This window comes from Agelaius phoeniceus, chromosome 19 (genome assembly GCF_051311805.1).
Source record: "Agelaius phoeniceus isolate bAgePho1 chromosome 19, bAgePho1.hap1, whole genome shotgun sequence".
Classification (NCBI taxonomy): Eukaryota; Metazoa; Chordata; class Aves; order Passeriformes; family Icteridae; genus Agelaius; species Agelaius phoeniceus.
Genome location: NC_135283.1, coordinates 5,922,189 through 5,950,010, shown reverse-complemented (window position 1 = coordinate 5,950,010; position 27,822 = coordinate 5,922,189). Strand labels below are relative to the sequence as shown.

Here is a 27,822-nt window from a genome sequence, read left to right as displayed (position 1 = left end):
GCCGGGCAGCCCCTGCCCTGCGGGGGTGCGGGGGGACGACGGGAGGACTGCAGGAGACGAAGCGCCGAGCGCTGGGGGCAGGGAAGAGCGAGAAAGCCTCACGCTGCTTTTGGCAGAGGCAAGCCCCGGTGGGACACTCCAGCACCGGGAGAAGGGGAGCACCTCCCGGGGGGAGGCAAGAGGGAGACATGCGGCGGGAATAGACCGCCCCGCCCGGTCTCTCCTGCGGGAGAGAAGAGCGCCAGGAGCAAGGCCGACAAGGCCAAAGTGCCGAGAGGACTGCAGGAGCCGGTATGGAGCCCTCCCGAGTGCTCCCTGAGCCTTGCACGAGATCCTCGCCCTGCTGCGGGTCCCCAGGGGTTGCCTCCTGCCCCGTTCTCGCCGCCTAAGAGCGGAGACCGTGCTACTGAGCTCGGTGCATGTGGGTCACGGCCCGGTCTTCCCTCCTTCCCAGCCTCCGGCTGTTCGAGAGTGGTCACCCCGTCCCGAGTCGGTCACCCCCGGACTGACTGGGTACACGAGCCCGGCCAGCAGCTCGCAGGGAGGCTCGGCCCCGAGGAGGGGAAGGGGACCCGTCACCCCCCAGCCATGGGAGCAGCCGGTCCCCCCGGTTCCCCCGGCTCGGAGGACGCGGCCGGAGCTCCCTCTGCCGGTGCGAGTCCCGGCCGCGGCGGGAGCCGGCCCCGACGACGGGGGACCGCGCCGCCAGCGCCCCGGGGGACAGGCGGAGGACACACGGCACGGCCCCGAACAAGGGGCACGGGCCGCTGGGCACTCCCGGCCACTACCGAGTCAGACCTTCCTCCAGCGGCACCCGAGTAAAGGATTTTCTGCCACCACCCGCTATTTTGACATCCCCACGCTGAGCCAGGACCGTGCTTCTAAATGCTTAGAATTTTTTTCCACTTTAGAAACAGCTTTCTCACTCTTCCCCAGTAGCCGCTCCATCATATTTTAATAAATGTGAGCATGTCCTTCCCAAGAGCTCCAGCTAGTCCAAAACCACCTGCAAGAACAACAGGCAGATGCTCCTGTCTGACCCAAAATGCCTTCTCTTGGCCAAATCCTGCTGGCCTGGGAGCACACTTGATCTTGGATTCACAGCCTGTACTGTCCAACCTGAGACAAATCACATTGCTATTGGCAAAACTTCAAGGCCAGCCAGGCTCTGCTGCAGAGCTGTGAGCGACAGTGTCCAGGCAGAGGAGATTCAAATCCCACAGCCCTCTGTGCAGGGCCAGGAGACCCTCCTGCAGGCCCAGAGGCACACTGGTGTGACAGCACATGGCAGTGGGGAGCCGGGTGAGTGACACCAGGTGAGTGGGGAGCCCATGACACACGGGTGCTAAGGACAGGGACTCCCATTTTTTCTACAGGTTTCTGAGCAATTCCCCCCTCTGGATGCAGTGTGTGCATGGAAGGGGCAGAGCTTGGCTGTCTTTGGCTTCTCCCTGCCACAGCCAAAGCACATGAGCACACCAAGAGGTCCCTGAGCCCCCAGCCAGCCCTTCCACAGTGGGGCATGCACCAGCCCTTGCTCCCTGGCAGAGCACAACCCAACAGCTCGGCTGTGGTACAAATGCAATTCCTGGGAAGGTCCACAAACACATTTGCATGTACAAGGTGCAGTCTTAGATCAAGCAATTTCCTCGCTACATATGTACAGCCTGGTCACAGCTGCTTTTGATCCGATTCTCTTTGTATCCCAATAATGTACAGAGAGCCTTTGTGTGTCGGTCTGTTTATTTAAATGGATTTGGAGCAAACATTTTTTTAAAGCTGAAGCTTTGAGCCTCTAAGTGGGTTACCAGATTATATGCTGTCTTCATTTTAATTACATTTGGCTCATTTTGTTTATTGCATACATTTTCAAGAATTATGCTTACCGTGAGAATTGAAAGCATTTTGCTTTAGAAGATACCTGCCCTATAAAGGGATCAACATCACACAGGAGAGACGATGCAAACCTTCCCATCTCCAATAGCATTCTCCCTTCAACTAGGACAGGAAAAAAGGAAGAGGATATATAGTCTGTCAAGCCTATATTTAAAGTGAAGCACTCAAGGAGGATCAAGCCTGCACCACCAGCCTAATAGGAGTGTGGCACAAGCTAATACTAAACTAAAAAGATGTTCTTGCTAGGGGAAGAGTGATCTTGGCTGTGGATCTTGGAGGGACGAGGACCCAGAGCCTGGCACAGCCCAGCCAGGATGTTCATTTGCCCACCCCTGTCTCAGGGGGTGGGCAAATGAACATCTCCTTCCCAGCACTGGCCCACTGCATCTCCCCAGGGAGCCCTTCCCCTGTGCCCAGGCTAGACCAGGAATTCGTCTTCCTCAGACAACAGGGTTTGTTTGAGGGGGACTCAGCTTCCAGACAGAAGTGGAGGGATCTGGGCAAGGACAAGGAACAGAGCTCTAGCCCAGAGCCCTGATGAGAAGGATGGAAAGCAGTAAGAAGTGACCTCGGAGACCAGAGCTGCACATTTAGGGATTTGGGATGTAAATGAGTAGAAATTGCAATACAGCATAAGGAACTAATGAGGTCACCTCACATGCACAGTCCCGGCCTTCTAATTAGACCAAAGATAGCACAGGAGAGAAGGAATGAGGGTGAGCCAGGGACAGCTTAAATAGTGGCAGGAATTATAGGGCTGTGGTGGTTTTGGAGGGGCAAGAGGAAGGGGACTCATGCACTGCAACATCAGTTATGCCCTCAACAGCAGTTGTGATGAGCACCAGATTACTCAGCAGACCCCTGACAGGGACACCTGAGGAGGAGGAGGAAAAGGAAGTAGCCCTGCTTTCATTCCAGCACAGCCCTCTTACTCTGCTCTTCCACATAGTTTAGGAGATTTTTGGGGAGAGCACAGCCCTGCACTCTTTTCCTTAGCAGTCCTTCTAGGAAAAGCATTGTGAGCAACATTTCATGTCAAGGGGGAGATTTAGCCAAGCAGATGCTCACCAAAAATGGCTCTGGCCCCAGCATGGTAATGGGATTTGGAATCAGCCATACAGGAGCTACTCTGAGCTGCAATAGGGGAAGCCTACATCTGTAACCACTTTGGCAGGAGGAGGATTTAAGACAGCCTCAGCAGAGAGGCTCCAACACGATGGGAACCAGTCACTATTTGTTTTGCTGTTGACACACAGCTGCAGTAGCTGTGGGTGATTCTAATAAGGCAGGACAATATTTCTATCAGTTCTGGGAGCTATAGATGGAACCCATACAGTATCCAGCCCAGGGCTGAATGATTAATCACAACAAGGTCCAAAGCTCTTCTCATGCCTTGGAACCGGATGGAAAACACACATTTCGTTTTGGATGTCACAGTCTGGGGGCAGAGCAGGCCTCCCACAACCAATTCACAGATTCAAGTGCTGTGGAAGAGCACTTTGAGAGCAGCAAATCTGCTCTGTCCCTGCCCCCCCCACCCTACCAGTGACAGCCAGTTCTGTGGGATCAGAGTCCTTGCTGTGCAAAGGGGTTCCTGGCTGCCCTGTCAGTGTATTGACTCCTTGAGAAACACCATTCACACTATTTGAGCTGACACAGCTACAGCAGAGACACCCACCAAACCCAGCCTCACGCACACCCTGCTTCCCTGCCCTCCCTGTTCCTGTGACCTGGCTGCTCCTCCCAGCCCCAGCCCTGACACAGCCCTGCTGGGATGCTCCTATCCTCAGTACCTACAGCTCAAAGAATACTTTCCCCCCTATGGACAGCAGTGGAGGATCTGGGAGGAGCAACAGACCAGCCCCAAGTTCCAAACAGCACAAACTAGTACCTTAACTCCTCATAGTCCCATCCAAACATCTGATTTCCCTCAAGAGGTCCTTTTGCTCTGTCATCATCCAGACACTTTCGTGCTCTTCCCAGTTATCCCATTAATGCCATGGTCTTCCCAGTCTGGTGCTGCATCCCCAAACCCCAGGAGCTGGGTACTGGCACCAGGAATCACCATGGAGGGTTTGGGAGAAACTTAATGAAACCAACTGCTGGAGGCCATAAGCAGAGCTTCATCTTTCTTTTTTTTTCCTCTTTAATGAATGGGTTTATTGTATCTCTCAATCTCTATTAAATGAAGAGCCAGACAAGTAGTTGGAGGGAATATATACTATGGCATAAAGCACCACCACGCAAATGTGCAAGGGGACATCTGTGACCAGAGCAATCCACTTGGTGTGCATGAAGGAATTAATAATTTAGGCTGGGGAATGCTTATTGTTGGCAGATGACCAGCACTTTCCTACATGATCAATGTTTGCACCTTGACTTCCTGGTACACAATCAATCCATGCCTGAGCACGGCTCGAGTTTTGGGAACTGCTTCGTATGCGAGGGCCGAGCCGCCTGAGGCTGTAGCACCGATGTGGCTCATTCTCCTGAGAGAGCAAGGAGCTGACCCGAGCCCATGTTTCAGCTCTGGGGTTCAGAACATAATTTATAATAAAAATCTCTCTGCCTCCGCCATCCTTAAAAAATTTACATTTCCCTTCACAACCTCTATTACCTCCAGAAAACATGAAGAGGAGAGGGAAGTACCCTTTCAAGGCTATTCTGTCTGGGCAGATTGGGTGTTTTAGTGGTTACATCTTGGCTCTGACCATCATAAGGCACAAAAACAGTCACCACCCCCCCGCCCCAGACAGCACACAAGGACCCAGCACTACACTCAATATTGTCCCTGTTAAATATCCTCTCACATTTACCATGGCTCCCTCCCTCCAGAGAGAAAATAAACTCTGCTGAATCCAGCAAAGATCAAGGCAGGTCCCTGTCCAATGCCCTAGAGAGGCTCTGCCTTGCTCTCTCCTTGGACATGGAGCCTCAGCCCAGCTTCTGGCTTGTTCTCAGTGCTGCTCTGGACACCCAACTCTGAGGGATGAGGTTTTGGAGGAGCAAGCCCTGCCCTGACACCCAGGCTCACCCCACTGAGCACATGCTGTGAACCAGGTCTTCCCCATCCCAGCCTGGTGCTCCCTCAGGTCCCTCTCCTAACTGGGCACCATTATGCAGTGCCAGGGGGCAGAGCACACCCCAAGCCTCCAACCATAGAGTTATAGAGCATTTTAGACTGGAAAATAGCTAGCCCTCTAGGATCAGCAAGTCCAATCATTAATTCAGCATGGCCAAGCCCACCATGAAACAATATCTGTAAGCGTCACATGCACACACCTTTTAAATCCCTCCAGAGATGATGATTCCACCAGTTTCCTGGGCAGTCTGTTCCAATGCCTGACCACCCTTTCTTTCAGTGAATTGACTTTTCAAAATATCCACTCTAAACCTCCCTTGACACAATCTGCGGCCATTTCCTCTTACCCTCTTGCTGTTACCCAGGAGAAGTGACCAACCCCCCACATGGCTACAACCTCCTTCCAGTTGTAGAGAGCAATAAAGTCCTGCTTGAGCATCCTTTTCTCCAGCATAAACACCCCCAGCTCCCTCAGCTGCTCCTCATAAGACTTGTGCTCTAAACCATCCCTCAACCCCCTCAAATTTGCATTTCTTGCTTTTTTCTCCCAAGTTCTTTGGCTTTCATTGAGTCCCCACTAAGCAGGAGCACAGGGCATGAGCAGTGCACCAACCCTGCTGCTATCAGCAACTCCCCCTCTAATTGAATCTTTAAATCTTTCTGACAGGAAGAGAAAGGGAACAGGAGGGAAACTAGATGCTTAATGCCAGGCCCCTCCTGGATCCCCAAGCTCTGCTGCTGCCAGCTCTGCTGAGCCCTGGGATGCCGGCAAGCACCTGCCAGAGCGCCTGCAGAGAGCACCTGCCTTGGCCCCAGCACTGATAAAAGCACTTCCAGCACCCCAGGGAGCTCAGGAAGGCATCCCCAGAGATAAGAATGGCCTCAGAAAGGAAGGGTATAAGGTGCCAAAAGGAGAAAAGAACTGAGAAACAGGCAAGGGGAAGGGCAGAGGCAGGCAAACACCTGAGAGTCAGGCAAGGGAACCAGCTGTGGAGCTCAGCCTTGGGCTCAGCAGGGATCAGGACACTAAGATCTCATTCAGCACGTGCAGGTTGGCAAGAAAAGAAACCTTCTAAACAACAGCAGCACACCCAGAAGTCACTGCCCTGCCCTCACAGCAGCTCCAAGCTCAAGAAAAGCCCCTTGTCTCCATCAAAGATTCCATAGCAGCGAGAGGCACCCAAGGGCATCACCAACCCCCCTCTACTGGCACAAGAGCAAGAGGTCTCATCTTAATAATTCTGCTTGAGCTCTTACCTGAGTGCTCAGGAGCTCCAGCCAAAGAACACCTTCACCCCAGAGCTACACCAAACATCCTCCTGCCCCTGGGTCCGGTGAAGAAGAGGTGGGAGGTGGAGCTGTGATGGCACCTGCTGAGCAATTGAGCAAATTCCTAATTGAGAAAAGGCAGACATGGGAGGGGGAGAGAGTAGGGAGAGGTTAGTAGTTCAGAGTTGGTGGACAGTCACAAAAAAAAACAGATCTTGGCCCATATTAAAAAAAAACCCTCAAAATATTCCCTAGTAAAGGTTGTTTCCTGCCACCTCTCCCACCACAGAACAGCTGAGCCCTGATGCCTTAGGATTTTAGCTTTTGTATTTTTCAAACCTTGTACTGCTTTAGTATATAGTTCTAAACTCCATATAGAGTGTTAGTTATTGTCTTCACATTTTAGTCAGACAAAACAATTCCTCTAGGCCTGAAACTCAAGCACACCCTACTGCCTCAGGCCCAGAAAAGTATAAACAAAAGTGAGTTCGAGGGGAAGAGCAAACCGGGGGAATATGACTTCATTACCCGAAGCTGTAATTGGAGGATTAACCCCTGATATGTAAATGGACTGAATTTATAATTGCCTGAAAAACTTGTGACCATCATTCATCTTGGGTGTAGCCTCAGATGTTTCTGACTGCCCAAGGTGTACCTGTTGAAGGCCTTTATTAAATACCTACTCTTACTCTCTTAATCTTGTCTAGCCTCTCTTCTAGGTAGCCACTCCAAGGCATCAGCTCCACCTCATGTAGGTTAAAATCATTAAATCCCTGTGCTAGGGCTGTGCTGCTGTGGGGAAGGGGGTCACATCCCTCCCCAAAGAGGCCGACTCTGTCCCCTAACTCCCAGCTCGAGATGGCAGGTCAGGTGAGCACCACACCCCCCACACCTCTTCCCCAGCCCTAAAACAGTAGCTTCCCTCTCCAGCTGGGGAGAAAATGACCCAAATGTCTTTAAAACAAATGAATATTAAATGAGCACATGGCACTGATAGCAGTGACTGACTGACATGGGACAAATGCCTCTCTTTCTCTGAGGAGCAGAGAATAGCTAGGACAGGGGTACAGAGAAACCTGACCCTAGGGGAGCCAGGAGGAGAGGGCTCAGGGCAAGAGGGATAGTGGGGCTTTAACCTGCCACCTGTGGAGGTCGAGAGCCAGGTACCCTGGGGCCAGGCCAGCAGGGTGCTGGGTCGTGAGCAAGAGCTACTGCCCTCCACCCTACTGAACATCTCATCCCAGTGAGTGCTGCCCCAAGCTGGCAGCTGCAGGCTGGAACATCTGGGATGGCTGGGATGGCAGGTCTTTCCTCCAGGGAGGGGGTTCTGTACCTACAAATGATCTTAGCTGTGAACTGGAGGCACCCTGAGTGCCACACCCCAAACTTTGCTCCTTCACTGCTTAACCCCTGTCAATTTCATTCATATTCCAGTTCACCTGTAGGAACTCTTGATGTGAAAAGCAGGGGTTTTTTACTCCTTTCCTTCTGCTTTTTTTTTTTTTTTTCATATAAGGCCTCTGCTGGGAAATCTTTGTAATTAATAGCCCTTTAAAATAAAATATAATTAAAAATAATGTGTAACATGACAAAGCCTGCCAGCAGCTCGCAGTGGGGGTGGCTGATGGGGGGCAGTGCACCTGAGTGGCTGCAGACACAGGTGCCCAGGTTGGGGTGTGGGGGTACTGCAATATGCTGGGATGGGGTCATCCTGGTCTCACTTCACTCTAAAGCAACTTCTACATCACCAAGAGCACTTGGACTTCTCTGTCTCACCTGTGGGGACATTGAGGTCCTTCTCATCACCCTCCCGTGGGAGATGTGGCATGGGGTGGCTCTGCTGGGACAAGATGCTGAATGAAGTGCTGGGGCAAGTGGAGACCAAATCCCACCCTGCAATGGGTCCATACAGACCCAGGGAACCTTCCTGGATAGAGAAGTCTGATTTTGACACTCTTAGAAAGCCAAGCATGGAGAACTGGCTGAACCCCCACTGAAGCCTGTGCTCCTCAGCCATCCTCTTGCAGGAGCTGAGCACTGCAGAAGCATGGAAGTGAGGACTGGCTCATTTAAATTTAATGCTGGTGAGGAGATCTTCCTCCACCTTCCAGCAGAGAGCAGATGCTCTCGCTTCACATCGGCAACGCATCTCTAAATCACTTCCCCAGCAATAATGTGTATGGTGATGTCATTGTTTATAGGTTATTAGTTACTATTTCATAGGCAAACCTGAAATTTTTCCTTTTTAAAGATACATTGAGATGGAGTCTGGGCTTCTGCTACCGAAAATATCCTGTTGGTCCCATCATTAGCCTCCTTTCAAGATCAAGGCTGCTTTTTTCATGGCACATAATTAAAAGAGCACTTGGAATTTTCAGCATCTCACAGCATCTTCAGGATGCACGGGAACTCAGGCAACAGAGGCAATGCCCCAAAGCCATGCCAGGCATGGGGACATGCAAGAAGCAAGGGATATGGTGTGAGAGGGGGCAGAGCAGCAGGGTGACCCCGGCAAGACCCGGGACTGAGCCACGTGCGGCAGCTCTCTGTGGTCCCTCCTCTGCGCCAGCTCCTCGCCAGTGCCGGTGGGGAGGCGCTGGTGGCACCCGGGGTGCTTTTAGCCAGTTCCACACGTTTTAGCTGGATCACACCGCCTGTGTGTGGCCTCTCCCTGGCATGAATCATCATTGCCTTAGCGAATCCACGGGCAGCACAGCAGCTTTGCCACTGGGGTTAACCCTGTGAGGGGGAGCGCTTGGTTTGGGGCTGCCCAGCCGTTCATGAGTGCCCACGGACAGAGCCAACAGGGACAAAATGAGATTCTCATGGGTGGGGCAGGGCTGTCAGCGTGGGAGAAGGGCAGAGCTGGTGGCGATCCAGCTGCCCTATGGGGTGCAGGGAGCACAAAGGAATGTGGTGCTGAGGAGCTCCACACCACCCGGGCAGTCCAGCAACAGCCCCATGCCCCTTCTCATGCTCTGCACACTGGTACCAGACCAGTACGTCCCTCCATCATCCCTTTTCTTGGGGTAACGAGTGGGTTTGGAGATTCCAAGGCATCACAGCCCCAGCCTTTCCCATGGGAGCTCTCCAAGGAACAGCCCAAGTCTTCACACCACCCAGGGATGGGGCAAGGGACTAGCAGGTGCCCCACACCAACCTCCCAGCAGCCCCACAGCAAAGCACAGGACATCAACATCTGCCTCTGGAGAGCTGTTGCAGTGGAAAGCCTGGACACAACTGTGTCCCAAGTGGCTTCATCTCCCCCAGCACAGCCCTGGGCAAGCCCCCACACACCAGACCTGGCTGCAGCACTCAGTCATCCTCAGCAAGTCCCAAGACCTTCCCCAAGATCTGCCTTCCCACAGTATCCAGGTCTTCTTTGTTTAGGACAGACACAGCTCACCCTCATGGGGACCACCCAAAAATCACCCAAGGTTTCCCCCCACCACGGGCCTGACCCATTTCACCACCTGAGTGTCCAGCTGTGACAGCCCTGACCCGGCCCCAGCATGGATCAGTGATGCTTTAGTCCACATCTCCACTCAAGCAGCAGCACATTGGAGACACAATCCTGGCTTTATTTCATCCCAGTTGGGTCCTGGCCCCCAGGACCAGAGCTCTCCCAGCCCTGGAGCTGCCCCTGCCCTTCTCCTGCCCTAGTTCCTGCCCATAATAGTGTGAGCAGACACCGAGCATTTGCATGCACAGAGGAGCCAGCAATGAAAGGGAACATATTAATGCTCCCCTAACCAACAGAGGGGGGTTAATAACATCAAACTGGTTTGTTGTTGTTGGTTTTGATTATAATTTTTTTTAAGCTCTGGCTTCTATCTGTCATTACTGTTATATTGCATAACCAGGGAGAAATCTGAATGAAGTTAATACCTGCGGAGTGCAGTGCAGAATATTCATGTACTGTGAACCAGAATGAGGCAAATGTGAATCTTTATTACCAGTGGAGGTTGTTAAATATTTTATTTTCTGTTTGAGACATGCTGTGACACATGAAACTCAATTAGAATATAACTAAATCCCACTCTAAATTACAGATAAATGACAACAAATGAAGGGGAACAGCCTGAGCTCCCCAGTGCATAGCCTGGGGGAGCAAGGGGGACAGCTTTGGGAGGAGGACAGCCCCCTCAAGACACCTCCATCCCAGCCAGCAAACAACAACACAGCAATGTGTTTCCTCTGCAGGGCTGATTTTTGCCCTAAGACGTCCTGAGGGAGACCCTCAGGGAAGCAGGATGGATCCCATTTCTCTGCTAACCAGCTCATGCATTCACCTGAAACAGCTCCAGACTTCCCCCTCCCAATGCATCATAAGAACTCCTGAGCCCCCCATGCCTCAGCTATGTTTTCTTAAATCTGACTGTGCCTGGTAATAAAAACCACAGTAAAAAGGAAAGACAGATGTTAAGGAAAAATATGTATCAAGGGCCAAAGGCTGCACTGGTGCTGTGTTACGGAAATGCTGGGATTTTCTATCCCTTGGCTCATCAAGGACAAGCTAAGGACATGGTCAGGGATGGAAAATTAGGGGCTGAAAGGCCTTTGGGGTTAATTCTGCAATTGTTTGTTCTGGGAGATGCTCGTCATCACTGGAGAGGTTGCATGGACTGAGTTTTAAGTGGCTGCTGCTGGGATCAAGCAGAGCCTCTGAGCAATATCCACAGGAATATTGCTGTGGGTGGACAGAACACACAGGCAGACAGGCATGCTCTTAACCCAGACAGGCATTTTCTCCCTGACCCTGCCGAAGTTCCCAGGCTGCTGGGATTCCCCTTAGGTGGCCATGTAAGTGTATCCAGCAGAGGCATCCCACGGTGTTGCCATGGAGATAGGGCTCAGGAGGAGCCTGGGTGCTACACTCCTCTTGGGGGGCGGCAGGACCCCCACTGCACTGCAGCCCTTCCCCTTGGCTGTCCTGGGAGATAGAAGGGATTTAGGGACTTCATTACTGCCACAAGGATCTCATGCAGAAACAGGGCAAGAATCTGTGGTGGTGATCAAAGCAAGGCCCTTCATTAGTGGCAGTATCCAGGACCTTCATTAGCATGTGATGGGGGAGCCCAGAGCAGCATGGCAGACAGGAGGATTGGGAGGTGGGGTGGAGAGAGAACAGCACCTTCCTAGAGGGGTTTTTTGCCTGTGATTTTCCAATCTGCAAGCCTCAAAGGACAACAGGCCCTTGCAGTCCCCTCCACCCCACTCCCCTCTGGGGGCCCTGCCAAAGCACTGCAGTCACAGAGATGGTGACACTGAACCTCTGCCCTGCACTGACCTGGGTTAACCCAGCCATGCTCAGTGCTTTCCCTCCCTGGGGTGTGTTTCCAGCCTAATTGTCTCCTAATTTTGCCTCTTGTCTCCGTTTGCTCTGCCTCACTGCCTCTGCCTGCCTGCTCCCAGCACAGGGTTCTCCTCCTCCTCATCCTGCCTCCCAGACTGGGCCCTCCCTGAGGTCCTCGCCAGAACTGGCCACAGAAAGCAAAGCAAGAACCCTTCCCCAGCCAGAGTTTAGCCCCTGGCCAAGCCTGCTCATGGGCTGAAGGGTTTCCAAACACTATGGGGACACCTACTCTTGCCAGGCCACATCCCATCCCCATGGGTTTGCTCCATTGATGCTCAGGCTGCAGCTTCACACTACAGCTACGACGCCTCCAGCACTTCTGTCTTTGTAGAGTCTTTCTAAATTAGATTTTTCTCTTTATTATCCCTGCCAACCCCTTAGGAGATGGGAAATAACTTTATCTCCATCTTTTTGCCTTTTAATTTCTATTTGTTCACCAAAACATGGATTTCCTTTCTTTTCTGGGAGGTAAACACACCTGCTTTGGCTGCATCCTAGAGGCAGCACATCCCCAGCACGTGGTGGGGGTAGCAGCTCCCACAGCCCTCAGCAGTTGATGGAGACCTCATTTACAGCCACTAAATTATGTTTTAAAGCAGAAGATGGTGAGGAAGATGAGCCAAGAGCGGTAGAAATCTGGGCGCTGTTAGCACCCTGAGGGGGCTCCCAGGAGGGACGAGGGAGCTGCATGAGAGAGCAGGGTCCAGTCCAAAGGCAAGACTTGAGAACTGCTCATGCAGCCCTGGAGGGACAGGGATCCCTTGCTCCATCCCATCTCAGCTGAGAGGCCATGCCACTGTCATCTGACCAGAGAGTTGGGGGTGACATCAGTGCCACTGCACCCAGCACCCTGCCTCTATCCAGGACCCCGTGACTAATTTGGGATGAAGTGGCCATTTTTAATAGGCTGATATAAATATTTATGAGCCGTCAGCTATGAAAAAGGACCCTGCCTCATGACTGCTGCCAGGCCAGAAGGTAACACGAGGGAGACAGACCAAGTCCTCACTGGCGGCCACGGGAGCACAGAAACCCCAGAGGTCACTGGGACATCCCCAGTTTCCATCCCGCTGTGAGGATGCCTGGTTGGTGCACACCTTGCACTTGGCCCAAGCCAGCTCGTATCCAAATCGCGGTTGAACATCCAACCAGTTTCTCGGCGGCCGTGACGTCCCCAGGAGAGTGGGGGCGCCCCGGCCCCGGCCCCGGCCTCGGCCCCGGCCCCGGCCCCTCACAGCTGCGCCTCGGAGCCCGCAGAACCGCAGCTCGGCCTGCCACGGCGGCCTCCGCTCTGCTGAGCTGCACAAAGCCGATGAAAGCCTTGTGCTGAGTCGCAGTTCTGCCGTGCTGGCCTGCATCGCCCCGGGCACCGTCTGCCACCCGTTCCCATGTCCCCGGCGCCCCCTCCCAGCACCACCACATCACTCAGGCAGCACCGCTGCCCCAGCCCCAAAAGCGTCATCCCACAGGGATGTGCGGCCCGATTTCTGCATACCTATTGATTCCTCCTTTATACTCTTCACCCCATATCGATCCAGTTTAGCTTCTGTGACTCAAACTAAATTAGCTGCCTTTAATCCATGGATAATTGCAGCAAGCCCAGCTCTGCCTGTCCCAGATTCATGGGTGTTAGGGACAGGGAGGAGAGTGCTGGGTCACACAGAGACATTCAGGTTTCTCCTCCACCCCAAACAAGCCAGCCCAGAGACACCAGGGAAGTTGTCTCAGGACATCCATGCTGCAAGCCAGAAACTATGGCTGGGAGCTGCTATTCCAGCAGGACATTTGGCCCCAAAGCCCAGGCATTGCCTTCCAGCTCTGGATTTCCCGAGTCCTCAGAATTCCTGTGGGTTTTAGTCTCAGGTGACACCATAAAATATTGCTACTTGCTCCTGCCAGGCTGCAGGCCACAAGGAGTTAATTCCACCCGGTCATGGGGAGAGGAGCAGCCTCAGCCCTCCTGGAGTCTTGGATAAAACCTCAGATGGAAAGCAGAGCCTGTTCCCCTTTGATTAGCAGCCCAGGCTCCCTGGGAGCCCTCAGCATCTCTAGCCTCTAATTTAGCAGCTCACAAAGCACCAAAGGCAGTGGAGATGCCACTGTCACCTCACCTGGACTGACAGCCTGGCAGAGCACCTGGGGATGTCCCCACACTGATGGCAAGGCCATCCCTCCACTGCAGTTCTGATTCCTTTGTACACCCCCAAAACCTCCTCCCCTACCCAGGCACCCACAGACCTACACCTTCCGCCCTGGACATCCTCCTCAGTCCTTTTGTAAAATCAAAATAAACATTTAATTTTGATTTAATGCAACAGTTACCACAGTCAGTAAATACCAAAACTATAATAAAGGAGGATTAATGGCCATGTGCACCCCTGCCCTGGCCTGCAATGGCCAAGTGTCCATCGCATAACCCTTAATTGGTGCTGATGTCCTCCTGCTATCCCACAGAGCCTTCAGCCATCCCTCCCTACTCCTCCCTGCCTTCCCAGCACTAGCCAAGGTCGGCAGTCCCTTGAGTAATGGGTGGGATTGCTGCAGCTGCCAGGCAGGAACGGGAGATTTCCGAGTGGTAAACTGGTTCTAAGCATTGGCCTGTGGGTGCAGAGCCTGTTCAGAGCAGCTGAGCATTACATGGGGATGACAGTCCCCAGAATGCCTTGGCCAGTGCACCTGCAAAAGCTGGGGAGAGCTGCAAGTTGCTCTGCACAGCTCTGGAGCACACAGGGGATCTGGGAGTGTCCAGGCAGGGCACATGCTCCAGGGCCATGAAGAGGTGGTGTAGGGTTTGGATAGAAATGGCCAGGACATGCTTTTGTGGGAGGGGAAACTAAAGCAGTAGCTGAGCCACAGGGGACACCCCCACAGAATCCTCACAGCACAGCCTGGCTATGTCCACTTGGTCCATGGCACCAATCTGCACAGAAGGTCAGTTTAAAAAGAAAGAAGCATGTTTTGAGCAAGCGTCAGCCAGCCTCAGCTGCAAATTCACTTGTCAGGAACATTGGAATTACTTGGAGCTGGATAGTGTGAACATCTGTGCAAGGCAAATGCTGAGGCAGGGAAGGGTAGTAGGAGCTGCTGAGTCCCCCAGCCCCCTCCACTGCCTGCAGATGCTCCATGGGATGCCAGAGGAGGGTTGGTGCAACCCCCACCCACATCCTGCTGCAAGGGGACTGCAGCAAGCACCCCAAATTACCCAGGAGAGGAGGCTGGAACTCAAGGGATTCACCATGGCAGCTTGCTGGCTGCAAATTCTCTCTGGGTGAATACTGGAGTAACTGGGCTCAACAATACAGGATTAGCTTTGGAGGGACTCCTCATACCAGCCCCACATCTCCTGCCCCCCCTGCACCTGCCTGTCATAGGTTCCCCTGATATTTTGGAGCATTATGAAGCCTTTTAATCACTTGCAGAGCAACCACTGAGCAGCACTTCCAAACCTCCTCCTGCAGCAGCCCCCAGCTACCAAAACTTGCCTCTTCATGCCCAAAATAACCCTCAGGCAGGAGTTAATTGTCCACTCAGGCATAAGCAGATCAGTGCTCAGGTGCTACTTGGCTATCTAGGTGTGTGGCAATGGGGTGCTCAGCTGTGCCAGACGTGGGTGCTCATGTATGAATTAACTGTGTGCTCAGCTTAGGAAACCTCATTATTTCGCTCAATCTACCTTCTCAAAGGCATTGCAAATTGCACCCCCACATATGTTTTGGAGGGGGATATTGACACTGGAGCAGGATCCAGGATTAGGACTCCCTTCTCCATTCCCCTTCTCCCACAGATGCAACATCCCCCACAACAAACAGCTTTCAAAGCCCATTTCCCATTGATGTCACTTCAATGCCACAGGAGATAAAAGCTGAGAGATCCAGAATCAGCGCTGAGTTTTCCAGGGAATATTAATTAGAGGGAAAGCCTCATTAGCGCAGTAAGGGTGGCTGCTTATGCTGCCTCCCCATCACCCCCATGTGTCCCAGACCCCCCAAAGGGACATTGTGGGTGTCAGGCCTCCCATCTGCCTTGGTGGTCTGAGCAATGGGGTGCCCTGCACATCCCCCAGTGTAAGTTTTAAATGTTAAAGCAGGTGTTTATATAAAAAAGATGCCAAGGGGAAAACCTGTTTCTCCCCATCCCTGGCTGCTGAGGCTCCCAGGTGAGCCCAGAGCCCTGGGCAGGAGGAAGTCCCCCTGTGCATCTGCAGCAGCCTGATGGCAAACCCGAGTGTTTGTGGGGAAAAACCAGCACATCAGTTATCTGATGTGTTTTTGGAGAGCTTTTTTGACAGCTCTGCAGCTGGAGAGGAGCGGGGGAGCACAGGATGCTGCCTCCAGCCACCCTGAGCCTCTGCACTGTTAGAGAAAGCCTCTGCATCTGCCACCAAAGGGAGGGATCAGGACAACAGACACTGGGAAGTGGCACAGGACCCCTGAGCACAGAGATCCCACTCCATCATCCTCCTGAGGGCCTGGGTAGGTTGGGCAGCACCCACCAGCCCTGTCACCCTGTCTCCCGGTAACTGCCCCAGAAAACAACCCTTGCAGCAAAACAGCATTTGCCAAGAAATCAGAACGCTGGTGACAGGAAAGGACAGGAAGCACTACTGGGAGGGTTTAACCACTGTAGCCACCAATGAGGAGCAGCACCCCTGGGTGCCCCAGCTGAGAGTCTGGCCAAGGGATACCAAGGGGTCCAGAAGGGGAGATGCGGTAGAACTCAAGCGAAGCCATTCCCTGGCTAAGGCCATAAAGCCCAGGGGTGGCTCCATGGACAGGCAGAGTGTGGGGAAGCATAGGACATGGCCACCAGCACCCAGGGACAGCAGCAAGGCAAAGGCACTGGGAGGACAGAGGTGCCACAACAACAGTTATTCATCACAAAGAACTTCTCATTCTTTTTTGTTTTGTTTTGTTTTACTGAGAGGTGAAGCCAATTCATCCTGACAGAGGTTCACAGCACAGCTCTGCCTGGGGGCTGCTTACAGAGACACCAACAAGTAACACAGTATGGGAGGAAAGCACCCTGTGTCTGTGCCACAAGGGGCTGGTGGGCACCAAAATGTCACCCTAGCCCTGTGCCACCTCAGGGACAACTGCCATTGTGGCATCTATGTGGGCGTCCCCACAGGCACTCAGCACCAGCCCTGGTCTCCGAGGATGCTCTCCCAGCAGACACAAACCAACTCACTCTGAGCACTTCTGAGGACGGGTGTCAAATCAATCCCCACAGCAGAGATGCCAAGTTAAAAAAAAAAAGATGGCAAAAAACCCCAGAAGAAAGTAGGCGGACATCTGCCAAACCAGCAATTTTCAGCTGGATTTCCAGAAACACTTCAGGCTTTTAAAACCAAGAGAGGAGAGAAAACAAAACCCCTCCACTCAGATGAAGTGCAAAATTCCAATTTGACTTCAAAGGCATTTCTCCTGGCTAGTTACTCCCGAACCCTGGCACAACCCACTAGAAAGCCAGTGGGCAGTGCCATTTGCTGCCAGATGACAGCACCCAGCCAGCTGGGGTGTGAGGTACCGTGCTGGGGGAGCCCAGGGTGTCAGAGGGATGCTGAAAATCTGGTACTCACCCATTTGGAAGCAGGGAGGACAAGGAAGGAAGGAGGGGAGGAAAAAGAGAATAAACTTTACATCAGTTGTAATCAGCAGGTTTTTTCCATGCACTATATATTCAGTTAATGTAAGTTACAATCTCCTCTGAAACGGAAAAATACCACAGCTGTTGTAGCCAGTAACACTTTTAAGAGCGCTTGACTCCCAAGTCATCCAGGTGCTTTTGACAGTGTTACCCTGGGTTGCTATAGGAACCCTAACAGTGTTCCCATCTGACTTCTCCATTAACACTGGATTTATATTTAATTTGGTTTTCTTTTCCTCAGCAAGAAGAGGTGAGAAGCAAGCATGAATACAGAGGCAGGAGATGCTCCTCCATGGGTGTCTCCTGGACATACCAAAAACAGGACCCAGGACCACAGTCAGTTGTGCTGAGACACTGCTGAAGCAACAATGCAAGCAGACCCCGACCTGCTGCAGGTGGGGAAGGGCACAGCCCCACTGCACTGCTAGAAACCATCTGGGATGGTGCTCAGGTTGCCTCTATTATGAGGTTCTCCCGTGTTCCCGTGCCTGTCTGTCCCACTCTTGCCTTCCCACAGGCAGCATGACTGAGGGGCTCACGGGCTGAGCATCCCACGCAGCTCCTGGACAGAGGTGACAGGCAGGGAGCAGGTGAAGTTGCTGCAGATATAGGCAGTGGCTTTCCCATCCTTCCTCTCCAGGGACGCAAGGAAAGGCAGCTGGCGGTAGAGGAACCCAGCACTGTCTCCATCTGCGACCATCAGCACCTGTCCAGAGAAGGAGCTGTAAGAGCCAGAGAGCACAGGCAGCACCAGCCAGCTGGTCCTTCCTGCCCCACTGACATGTTGAGGGCTGGCAGTGTCCCCCCCCCACACTCTTTCAAAATGGAGAGGGGATGGGCAGCTCAAGGGATCCACTCCAGCCCTCTGCCATGGTCCCACAGTGGTCACACCCTATAATGCCAGTGCAGGAAAAAGCATGATGGAGATGTGGCAACCTAACCACGCCAAACACTTGGCAGCCAGGATGAAGCACAGGGATTGGCACATCCCAGCCTAGCCAGCTCCTTGGGGACATCTACCCAGCCAAAGAACAGCCCCAGAAACAGCTGCAGCATTGCCCCATCTGACCTGCAGCCCAGTTCCTCCTGCCCTACCCACACCTCCCAGAAAAACTCAGGCAGCAATGAGCACTGGGTCAGGGGCTCTCCCAGTTCACACAGCAGCATCAGCCAGAGGTGATGACTGGGCTGCCAGGATAATTAGCTTTTCTGAAAGGGAAAATGTTTGTTAAAGCCTCGGGGCTTACAGGCTAATCAGGAGAAAGGCCAGGAGCTGGCAGCGAGCCTCATGCCGACACAGATGCAAAGGGTGAGCAAAAGCCTGTCCTTCCCAAGGCACAGAGGGAACATCCTGCTGCTGGAGCACACAGCTGTCCCTTGCCCGCCCCAATCCAAGCCCTGCATGTGTCTGCTGAGCATGGACACACTCGCAACATGTCCCTACTACTCATGCCAATGCCACCAAGGGATGCTGACACCAAATGCTGCCTCTCACAGCACACACATCTCCCACCATGGCACTGCTCTCCTGGCACGCAGCATCCTCTACACCAGAGCCAGCAGAAGACCCAGCACTGGCATCCAGAGACACCCACACAGCCTCACTCATGCCTGGCAGGGGCTGCCCACACCCTTGTGTCCCCAGGGGGGCACCACATCCCCAAGTCCCTGCCCTGGATAGTGGTTGCTGCAGTCCTGTTCTATCCACCATCACCCCACATCTGCTTGACCCAGCTCTGGCTCAGCCTGTCTCCCTGCCTGCCTCTTGCTCCCCCCAATCTCCTCCCCCTTTGCCTTTGTCTGGAATTAATTCCAGGAGTGATTAATTACCAATTCATGTCCAATCTGAAATTCATTATTCATTTTTCTCACAAGCTCCCCAAGGTCCTCTCACAGGGCCAGGATGAAGACAAGTGGCAGGCGAGTGCTCTGCAGCCGAGGAGATAATGGGATCCTTTACCCTAAAGACCATTAACAGGGCAGGGATCTATACCAGCAGCTGGGATCCAGCCCCAGAGCAGGGAACCAACCCTCTCTGCTCCCAGCACCAGGACACTCACAGGAACAGCTATCAGCATCACCCCTACTTGCATCCCCAAAGAGCTGCCTGCAGCAAAGGGCTACTCCAGACCCAGGGTCCATTTAAAATCACAACCTCAATGCAATTCTATCATTAGCATCTTGTTACAGCAAGGATTTCAGGGTGAGATTTGTAAGGAATTAATTACTGAAACAACCTAATTAATTGTGTTCCTGCACACAAGCCTGGCCCCCGGCACCCTGCTGGCACAAAGGGAATGGGGACGCAAGGGAACAGGGATGTTCCCCCAACTCCTTGGCAAAGCCAATTCCCAATCAGCCATGTCCCTGGAGCAGGTGACCCAGGGCTGCTCTGCTTAGGGCAGCTTCCCGTGGCAGGGAAGGAGATCTGAGGAGCAGCTGGAGGGGGATGGAGGCAGGTGGGAACAGGAGCATGCTCATTTCTGTGTGATGCAGCATGGAAAGAGGGATGGCTGTTGGGAGGCAGTGGGCTGCTCCCAAAGGTAGTGCAACTCTGAGAAGTGGGATTCTCCTCCCTTCCTCCCAACACTTCTGCAAGGGGAGGAGCCATTGCTACTGCCAGAGATCATGCTCCTACCACTCCTGCACACTCATGCTTGGGGAAGGGGAGATATGTTTCCACAGGGCTATGGTCCTCTGGGGGAGAGCTCTACCCTCCTGCCACAATTCTTCTTCCAGGAAATAAACCCAAGCTGGAACAGCTTTGGCTCCATCCCATCATCACAACATGAGGAACACACAAGGGGCAAACAGAGCTAGACTCCCACCCTGCCTGCTGCCAGCTTCCAGCTACAGCCTCTCACATGCCTCTCAAAGCATAGGTCCCCTGCAAGCAGCCCTGGCAGGCATGACCATGGCTTCACTCCCCCATGGAAATATCCATGCAGAATACCCAGCCCTCATCTTCTCCCTTCCCCAAGGAATGCAAAAGCTTGAAGGAGAAAGATACTCCCCTGGGGAAGGAGCATCCCTACCAGCCAGGCTTGTTACCAGCTTTGCAGGAGGGAGCCAGACTGCAGGGGAGAGGAGGATATGGCTGTGCTATTTGGTCTGCTCAAGACCCCAGAACTGCCAGTGTGGGCTCAGGGGACCAAGGGTTGAACAGCTGTGGGCAGAGGGTTATTAACAGTGGTGCTGGGCTCCTGTTCCTGCAAACTGGGTCAGCCAGTGTAATCCTTCAAAGGGACAGAGGTCGAGTGTGGGAATAGAGGCCTCACACACAAAATAGGGACCTGCATGGAACAAGAGCGCTGCTGGATGGGTGATGGCAGAGGAAGGACAGAGAGCTGTATGCCTCACTCGTGTCCCTGGAACATGTCCCTCCTCCTCCAATGCTGATATCAAACATCACTGGGCAGAAGGTTAGGGGTGATACCCCTGTGGGCTGAGCTAACAAGAGTACAGAGCAGAGGATTCTGTGCTGATGGCTCAGCCCTCCCCAGTTCATCCCAGCTGGGGTTACAGAGGCAAAGTGGGGCTTTGGCCTCAGCCCCCCAGACACTGAGACTGAACATGCCAGTCCCTGGCACCAGGGCCCAATGGCCAGGGATGAATCCAATCCAAACACTGAGCTCCCTCGCTCACAGCCCAGTCCTATTTCCCTCAGCTCCACAGCTTTGCTGAGGTCAAAGCCATCATTCCCAAGGCAGGGACACTGGCCACCAAAGCTGATGGGCACCAGCTGCTGTGCTGCCCTTCCCTGCCAGTTCCAGATGCAGCCAACAACTCCAGCCCCTCTGTGGGATGCACTGATACATCCCAAAGGAGAGATGAAGACAAGCAGAGTCAGGCAGGAACCCCAATACACAGCAACAGCTGCTGAATGGGAGAAGAGCTTTGGGAAAAGCCAGCCTCTCCCAGCTGGTGGTACCCAGAATTGGAGTGAGGCACTGCCTCATCCCTTCCAAGGATGCAAGGGTGTCTCCAGGCAGTAGGTGACCCAGATACTAACTGGGTCTCCACAGGACATGACACATCCACACTAGGCAGAACACATTCACACCGGAATGAAAGGTTTCCCCTTGGGAATGCACTGGGCTTCACAGTGAGAGCAGTGTAAACAGCCAACAGCAATAACAACCACTGCTGCAGCCACTTCTAGGCTGGGCTGCCCATGCTCTGTGCAGGGAGAAGAGTGCAGGGCTCAGCCATGGCCCTGTGGCTGTGCTCAGAAATGAAAAGGACAGGATGCTTCCCAGAAAAGAGGCAGAACAGAGGAGGATGGGTGCAACAGCTGCACTGAGAGAAGGGATGAACACCAGCAGTGCAGACAGCAAAGACCAGAGAAGGGCTGGCAGGAAGGGAGCACCTCTACCTTGTTTGGGCTGAAGACAGAGCGGACACAATGCAGCATCTCTTTGGTGTCTTCTCCTTGAGGGTCCCCACAGATGACAACCTGTCCAGGGGGAGGGTGGATGGCAGGAGGGAGAAAACAGAGCTTTGACTGCACCCATGCCATTGCCAGCCCCACTTCCTACAGCAGGTCCTGCAGGGGACAATGAGCCCCAGCCCATACCTGTTTGAGGGTGTGATGGAAGACAGCGGTGGCTCGGACCATCTCTGGGAGGCTTATCGGGATCTTCTGCAGCCTCTCTGAGAAGGCAGCCAAGATCTTGCCAGCTTTTTCCACCCAGTCCATATGACCAGAGTAACAAGCTGCTCGGAGCAGGTTTGTGACAGCGATAGAGTTAGGGGTGGGCTCTGCTCCATCTTGGTCTGCAAAGGACAACATCTGCCATCAGCCCAGTGCCTCACCATCATCGGCCATCAGCCCCATCCTCCCACACCACAATCCACGGAACACATTGCCAGGTCCCTGAGCTCACCATCCTTGAGACGCAGGAGCAGAGAGGGATCGTTGGCCTCAGTGGAGAAATAAGCAAAGCCTTTAGGGTCCCAGAAGAGTTTGTCTTGCATGTGCTGGAGATGAAGGGCCCACTCCAGCCAGCCCTGCTCCAGCGAGGCTTCATACAAGTCAAAGAGTGCCTGGATGACAAAGACATAGTCCTCCAGGAAGCCCTGGATGGGCACAGCACTGTAGTAGCACACAGGGAAGAAAAATCAGAATCTCTAAACTGAGCAAGTTAGAAATGTTCTCCAACCCAGCAAAGCCCTGCTTACTGGTCTCTGATACCCAAGGAGATGCCACCAAGCAAAGCAATGGCTGTGGCCATCACACAACTCAGCCCCAGGGTTCCGTACAGGAGGAGAAGGTAGGGGAAGACACTTGCCAGCATGAAAGATGAGGAACAGGAAAGGTTTTGACTTCAATTCTTCCTCACTGGCTGGGGGACACTAATCCTTCCTAAACTGCACCGAAGCTCTATACAAAACAAACAGCCTCCCTCCCTCCCAGTTCGGTCCTGCCTGGAAGAGAGGACAGGGACTGCTGGGGGTCTGGGCAGCACCTGCAGGTGGCCAGTCAAGTCTGTGGAGTTTCTGATACTCACCTCTGCTCCACTGAGTTGTGCTTGCCCCGGTAGCAGCTCCGAAGCAGCCTCCCGCTGTCAGGGTCGAAAAGGTGTGTCCTCAGGAAGGCAGCTGCCTGTGCAGCCCTGCTCACATATCCCTGCTCGTCCAGGGTAGCCCCAGCCTGGGCAAAGCCTGAGATCATCAGCCCTGCAGAGGCAGAGACAGTAGGACAGGTCAGGGGGGGCACATGGAACTGGTGAGAGGGTCAGTGTCAGTTCTCTGAAGGAGGCTCAATGTGAAGCTCATCCTCCATGATGGCAGCAGGTCAGGTCTTAGCTCTTCTGCTCAGTTCCAATCATTAATGAAGTCACTCACTGTCACCAAAGAGATAGGCAGAGTACTGTAAGGCCAGCAAGAGCTGAGCCCTCACTTGTGGGCAGATACAGGGCTCAAGACTATTCCAGTTTGCAGGGTAACTCCAGTCCATGCCAGCTCCAGACCCAAACACTCAGGAATTTACTGCTGGGAACAGAGGTGGGAGCCCTGCAAGTGATTCCCTGAGGCAGGACCCCCAGACAAACACAGTGCTATGATCCCTCACCCATGCAGCAGTAGGGATGGGCTCTGTACCTACCAGGGTCCTGGGTCCCCAACTCAGACCTTTTCCCCACAGCCCAACCAGAGGAGCTGAACTGAGCCAGGGGAAGAGTTCTGCTGCTCTCTGCTGGCAGCTGGGGAAGGAAATAAAGCCAGAGCAGAATCCCCATGCTCCCAAGGCTTGCAGGTGTGGGGCTGCTTCCACACAGCCCCTGATCACAGTGCCTCTGTGGGAGCTTCTCAGTCCCAGCAGGACCTGCTGCTACCATGCCCTGGTGGGGGTCCAGCCAAGGCATGTCCTCAGAGCAGAGCCACCCCTCACCATTCCATGCTGCCAGCATCTTGGTGTCCAGGTGTGGCCGTGGCCGCTGTGCCCGGGCTGAGGACAGTCTCTGTTGGCATTCTTGCAGCAGGGCACTCAGCCGGCCTGGCTCCAGCCCAAATCGGGCTGCCGTCAGCTCCGGGGGGCAGCGGGCAATGAGGACATTCTTTCCCTTCAGCTCCTGATGGGGGTCCTGAAGGGAGAGGGAGACATGTTCTAGAAATGCCATCAGACTTGGGAGGTGTTAGACTCTGAGTGTTTTGGGGCTGCTCTGCCATCCCTCCATGCCAATGGATGCAGGTCCCTCATCAGTGCTCCTGACACTAGGCAAGTCTTTGCTCTCCCTCACCTTCATGGGGTCCACGTTGCCAGCCTCTTCCACTCCATAGTGGTGCATGAAGACATCTCCCAAGGTTGTCCCTTCTGTGGCCCCCTCGACAGGGTCGGGGAGGAGAGCCCGGAGCTCCTTGGCTGTCCACACACAGAAAGCTCCTTCTCGCTTCTCTGTAGATGTGGTAGTTGGGTAGGAATCTGCATCTTCTGCACTATAGAAACCTCCTGCCTGGGAAAAGTGCAACAGAGAGATCCTCCAGCTTCAGGACAACACTTTCAGCCAGCTCCCCAGCATTGCAGGGCTGGCAGTCTCGCTAATGAGCCTCAGTAGTGCTCCAGACTGTGCTCAGCTAGGACGGAAGGGAGGAAAGAACAGCCCCAAGCCACATCCCAGGGTAGGGTAAGTGGCTCACTTTGGGTCAGCTCAGGGAAGAGCCTACCTGGTCACTCAGGTCACGCGAGACGTAGAGTAAAATGTCTCGGACAATATCAGCAAAGAATTCATCACCAGAGATCTGTGTGAGACACAGCATGGACATCAGTGTTACAGGGGTGGGAGGGGGCAAGAGACACAGCAAGATATGGAGAGAGATTTCAATTTGAAGAGTTGGCAAAGGAGCATTTGGAAGTCCAAGGATTTTAAATGAAGGATGGATTCAGAGTAAGACCTTCAATAGAAATCTACTATCAGTGAGTACTGCATATCTACGAAGGGCAGTGGAGAGTAATGCTGGAGTTACACCAAGGTCAGAGGCAGCAGCATTGTCTGCTGACTTGCAAAAACCAGCCCAAAGGCTGTTTCTTCCCCCATTATGCTCAAAGCCCCAGGGCTACACTGTCACACGTTTGTGCAGCACTTCTGGATAAACAACAGGAGATGAAGGGGAGCATTGGATTGCTCCATGCCCGTGGGATGGGGAGTATCTTGGGGAAGAGGGTTTGAAGCTGCTCCCCAAACCAGGCCAGTCCTTGCAGCCTGCAGGAGTGGGAGCCACACAGAGAGATGCCAAAGCTATACCTGGAAGGCTTTGCTGTACACAGCTGCCAGCTGCCCCTGGTCATAGAGCATCTTCTCAAAGTGAGGAACATGCCAGTGCTGGTCGGTGGAGTAGCGGTGAAACCCCTGCAGAGAGTATGTGAAGACGTCTCCACCTCACACCTCCTGGCCATGACAGGGGCTTACCCCCAAAGATTTACTCCTACCTGACCAATGTGGTCATGGAGGCCCCCATGGGCCATCATCTTGAGGGTGTACAGAGCCATCTTCAGTGCACGGGCACCTTCTGGAGTTGTTTGGTGCAGGGCCCAGTATGTGAACAGGAAATTCAAATTCACTGAAACACAGGGAGATAACGGGAGGCTGTGGGGTGGGCTCTGCCCCCACGCTGCTGTCTGCCTCACAGCAGGTCTCAGCAGAAGAGACCAGACTGACCTGGGGTGGGGAACTTGGGGGATTTGGAAAATCCACCATAATCCTCATCATAGGATCTGGAGAGCTGCTGGAAACAGGTGTCCATCACCTCTTTGGCTGGTGGGGGTGACTCCTGGCCCTGCACACGGATCTCTGATGTGTGTCGCAATGCTTCCAGAATCCTCTGGCTGCTCTCCAACAGGGCATCTTTGTTCTCCTTCCACTAAGATGCAGTGGGAAAGAGATAGTTCTTCTTGCCTTGCACCAGTCCAAACCACACCTCCAGTTCTCAATCACCCTCCCCAAATCAGCTCAAACCCACTTCTAACCAAGCGAAAGCTCTGGCTGGTTCTCTGGGCTACTCTTCCTCACAACTGAATCTCCTAACTCAGTTACCCTTCAAGCCCAGACCAATTTCCCTGTGCTCCCTTTGGTTCAGCCCTGTCTGCTATACCATTCCTGCCCCACACCTGCTCTGCGATCCGGAGCAGCACTGTCCGAAAACCAACACGATGAACTCCATCCTCAGGAGGGAAATACGTCCCCCCAGCAAAGGGCTTGAGGTCTGGGGTCAGCCAGACACTCATGGGCCAACCACCTCCACCACTGGTGGCCTGAAAGACAAAATGCATGTGCACCAAGGTCACGCAAGAGGCACCTGCTCTGTGCCCTTCCAGCACATACAAGAGCCTCACTCAAAGAGAGATGTGTGCTTCTGTCCACCGTTGAGACCCACCCCATATACTGGTTCTGCTTGCCTGAGGAACATGACAATGAACCAGTCAAAGCCTCCTGGGCTCTGCCCGTGCCTCCCTCACCTGCACGAAGGTCATGTATACTTTGTCCACATCTGGCCGCTCCTCACGATCCACTTTGATGCATACAAAGTGCTCATTCATGATCTCCCCAATCTCCTTGCTCTTGAAGGACTCCTCCTCCATGACATGGCACCAGTGGCAGGTGGAGTAGCCAACTGCAAACAAGCTTAGACGGGTGAGGAATGGTCCTTTGCAGGGAGCAGGAAACACGTGATGGGGAGAACACTCAGAGATGGGGACCCCTGCTATGGGCAAGAGCTGCTGCCTTCCTGGACAAGAAATGGAGAAGAGTCTCCTGAACTTTCCAGCTCTTAAAAGAGAGCTGGCCAAGGACTCTGGTCCTGCATGCAGCCCATTTTCCTAAAAGCTGGCCAAGGACTCTGGTCCTGCATGCAGCCCATTTTCAGAGAGCTACTCCAGCACATGGTACTCTCTTGCTTGGTGGTCATCCATACCTACGTGGCTAATCACACACCAGCTCAGGATGCAGCTCAGCTTTTGTGATCATCTACTGACCAACACATGGGGACATGAAATATGCCTTGTTTCTGGTTACCTGACAGGAATATCAGCTTGTTTTCTGTCTTTGCTTTATCAAATGCTTCCTGACCCCAAGGGTACCTGTGGGGGAAGACAAGAGTCCCTCAGCCCCATGAGCACAAGGACAAGAGGATGAGGGGGAAGGGGAAAGGCTCCCCATTGCTCTTACCAATCCACAGGGTTGTGGGCATGCTGCAGGAGGTATGGGGACTTTTCATTAATCAGGCGGTTGGTGTGACGAGGGACGCTGGGGGGGCTGGGTGTCCCCACCGTGGCCATGGCTGCGATCCCCGTTAGAAATGTGTGCCTGTGACACCAAACAGGCTCAGGGGTTCCCTGCTCACCACAACAAAGCTCAGCCTCTGGACAGAGCCATGACAGACCAGAGCATCAGCACCACCACCCCAGGTCCTGCTGTGCCCCAGGACAGGGTGCTGCTCTCCACTATTCGCTCTCCATGCCAAGGGAAACAGTCTCAGCCCCAGGTAGCTCTGCTGGGGCTCAGTCCACCCCAATCCCCCATAGGACGTTACAAGTCCTTCCCACTCACTGGAGGCTCAGAGGAGCTCGTTCTCCAGTTTGGCACACCCCACCGGTGGGGTGAAGGCCATTCCCAGAGCTGCCCCTCCCACCAGCACACTTTGGGGGCACACTCAACAGCTGTAAATGGAAGAACAGCATCTGCGGGACTTGACCTGCGTGTCCGCAGGGAGAACACCCCCTCAGAAAGGAAAATCCCCTCTCGTGGGGGGGATGTGGGTAGGGGGGACACAGGCTCTTTATGGTGAGGGGAATGGGGGGCAGGGAGACTCCTCTGCTGCTGGGTAGATGCGGGGTTTGGCACGGGAGAAGTGCGGGGAGGATTCGCGGAGTGGCGGGGACGCGGTGATGGCGCAGCGGCGCTGGCGGGGCGCGCAGCCACCGCACCCAGGCCGGACCCACCCCCCCAGCCCCTCCGGTACCTGCGGGCGCAGCGCAGCGGCGCCGCCAACATGGCGGCAGCTCCCCGGGCCCCGCCCCGTTACCGGCCAAGCCGCGCCCCCGGTGCCACCGCCCTCCTCCGTCACCGCCCGGCCCCTG

At 53.8% G+C, this 27,822-nt stretch overlaps 1 protein-coding gene across 18 annotated transcripts; it reads right to left on the bottom strand.

The window, feature by feature from the left end:
* Positions 1-1,725: 1,725 nt before the first annotated feature.
* On the bottom strand, positions 1,726-27,808 carry SPATA20 (spermatogenesis associated 20). 18 transcript variants are annotated; one of them, XM_077188201.1, is made up of 17 exons: positions 27,705-27,808; positions 26,912-27,049; positions 26,759-26,823; positions 26,203-26,471; positions 25,855-25,998; positions 25,406-25,607; positions 25,177-25,307; positions 24,992-25,096; positions 24,414-24,488; positions 23,990-24,202; positions 23,641-23,833; positions 22,760-22,928; positions 22,136-22,344; positions 21,826-22,025; positions 21,625-21,753; positions 6,236-6,371; positions 1,726-1,998 (listed from the first exon to the last, which is right to left on the bottom strand). In XM_077188201.1, the coding sequence occupies exons 1-16, from the start codon at positions 27,734-27,736 to the stop codon at positions 6,270-6,272; spliced, it is 2,376 nt and encodes a 791-aa protein (XP_077044316.1). In that variant the 5' UTR covers positions 27,737-27,808; the 3' UTR covers positions 1,726-1,998; positions 6,236-6,269. The 18 variants fall into 18 exon arrangements, 14 of the variants coding, with proteins under 14 accessions (XP_077044316.1, XP_077044317.1, XP_077044311.1 ...); XM_077188202.1 differs by having other exon boundaries at positions 21,625-21,705; XM_077188196.1 differs by lacking the exons at positions 1,726-1,998; positions 6,236-6,371 and adding an exon at positions 17,248-17,955.
* Positions 27,809-27,822: the final 14 nt, after the last annotated feature.

Excerpts from the sequence above, each read along its gene's own strand:
- SPATA20 (XM_077188196.1), bottom strand. The coding sequence starts at position 27,736 with ATGTTGGCGGCGCCGCTGCGCTGCGCCCGCAG. Across the intron at positions 26,824-26,911 it reads GCCCACAACCCTGTGGATTG|GTACCCTTGGGGTCAGGAAG; the intron begins GTAAGAGCAATG and ends CTTCCCCCACAG. Across the intron at positions 25,308-25,405 it reads CCCCAAGTTCCCCACCCCAG|TGAATTTGAATTTCCTGTTC; the intron begins GTCAGTCTGGTC and ends CCTGTGTTTCAG.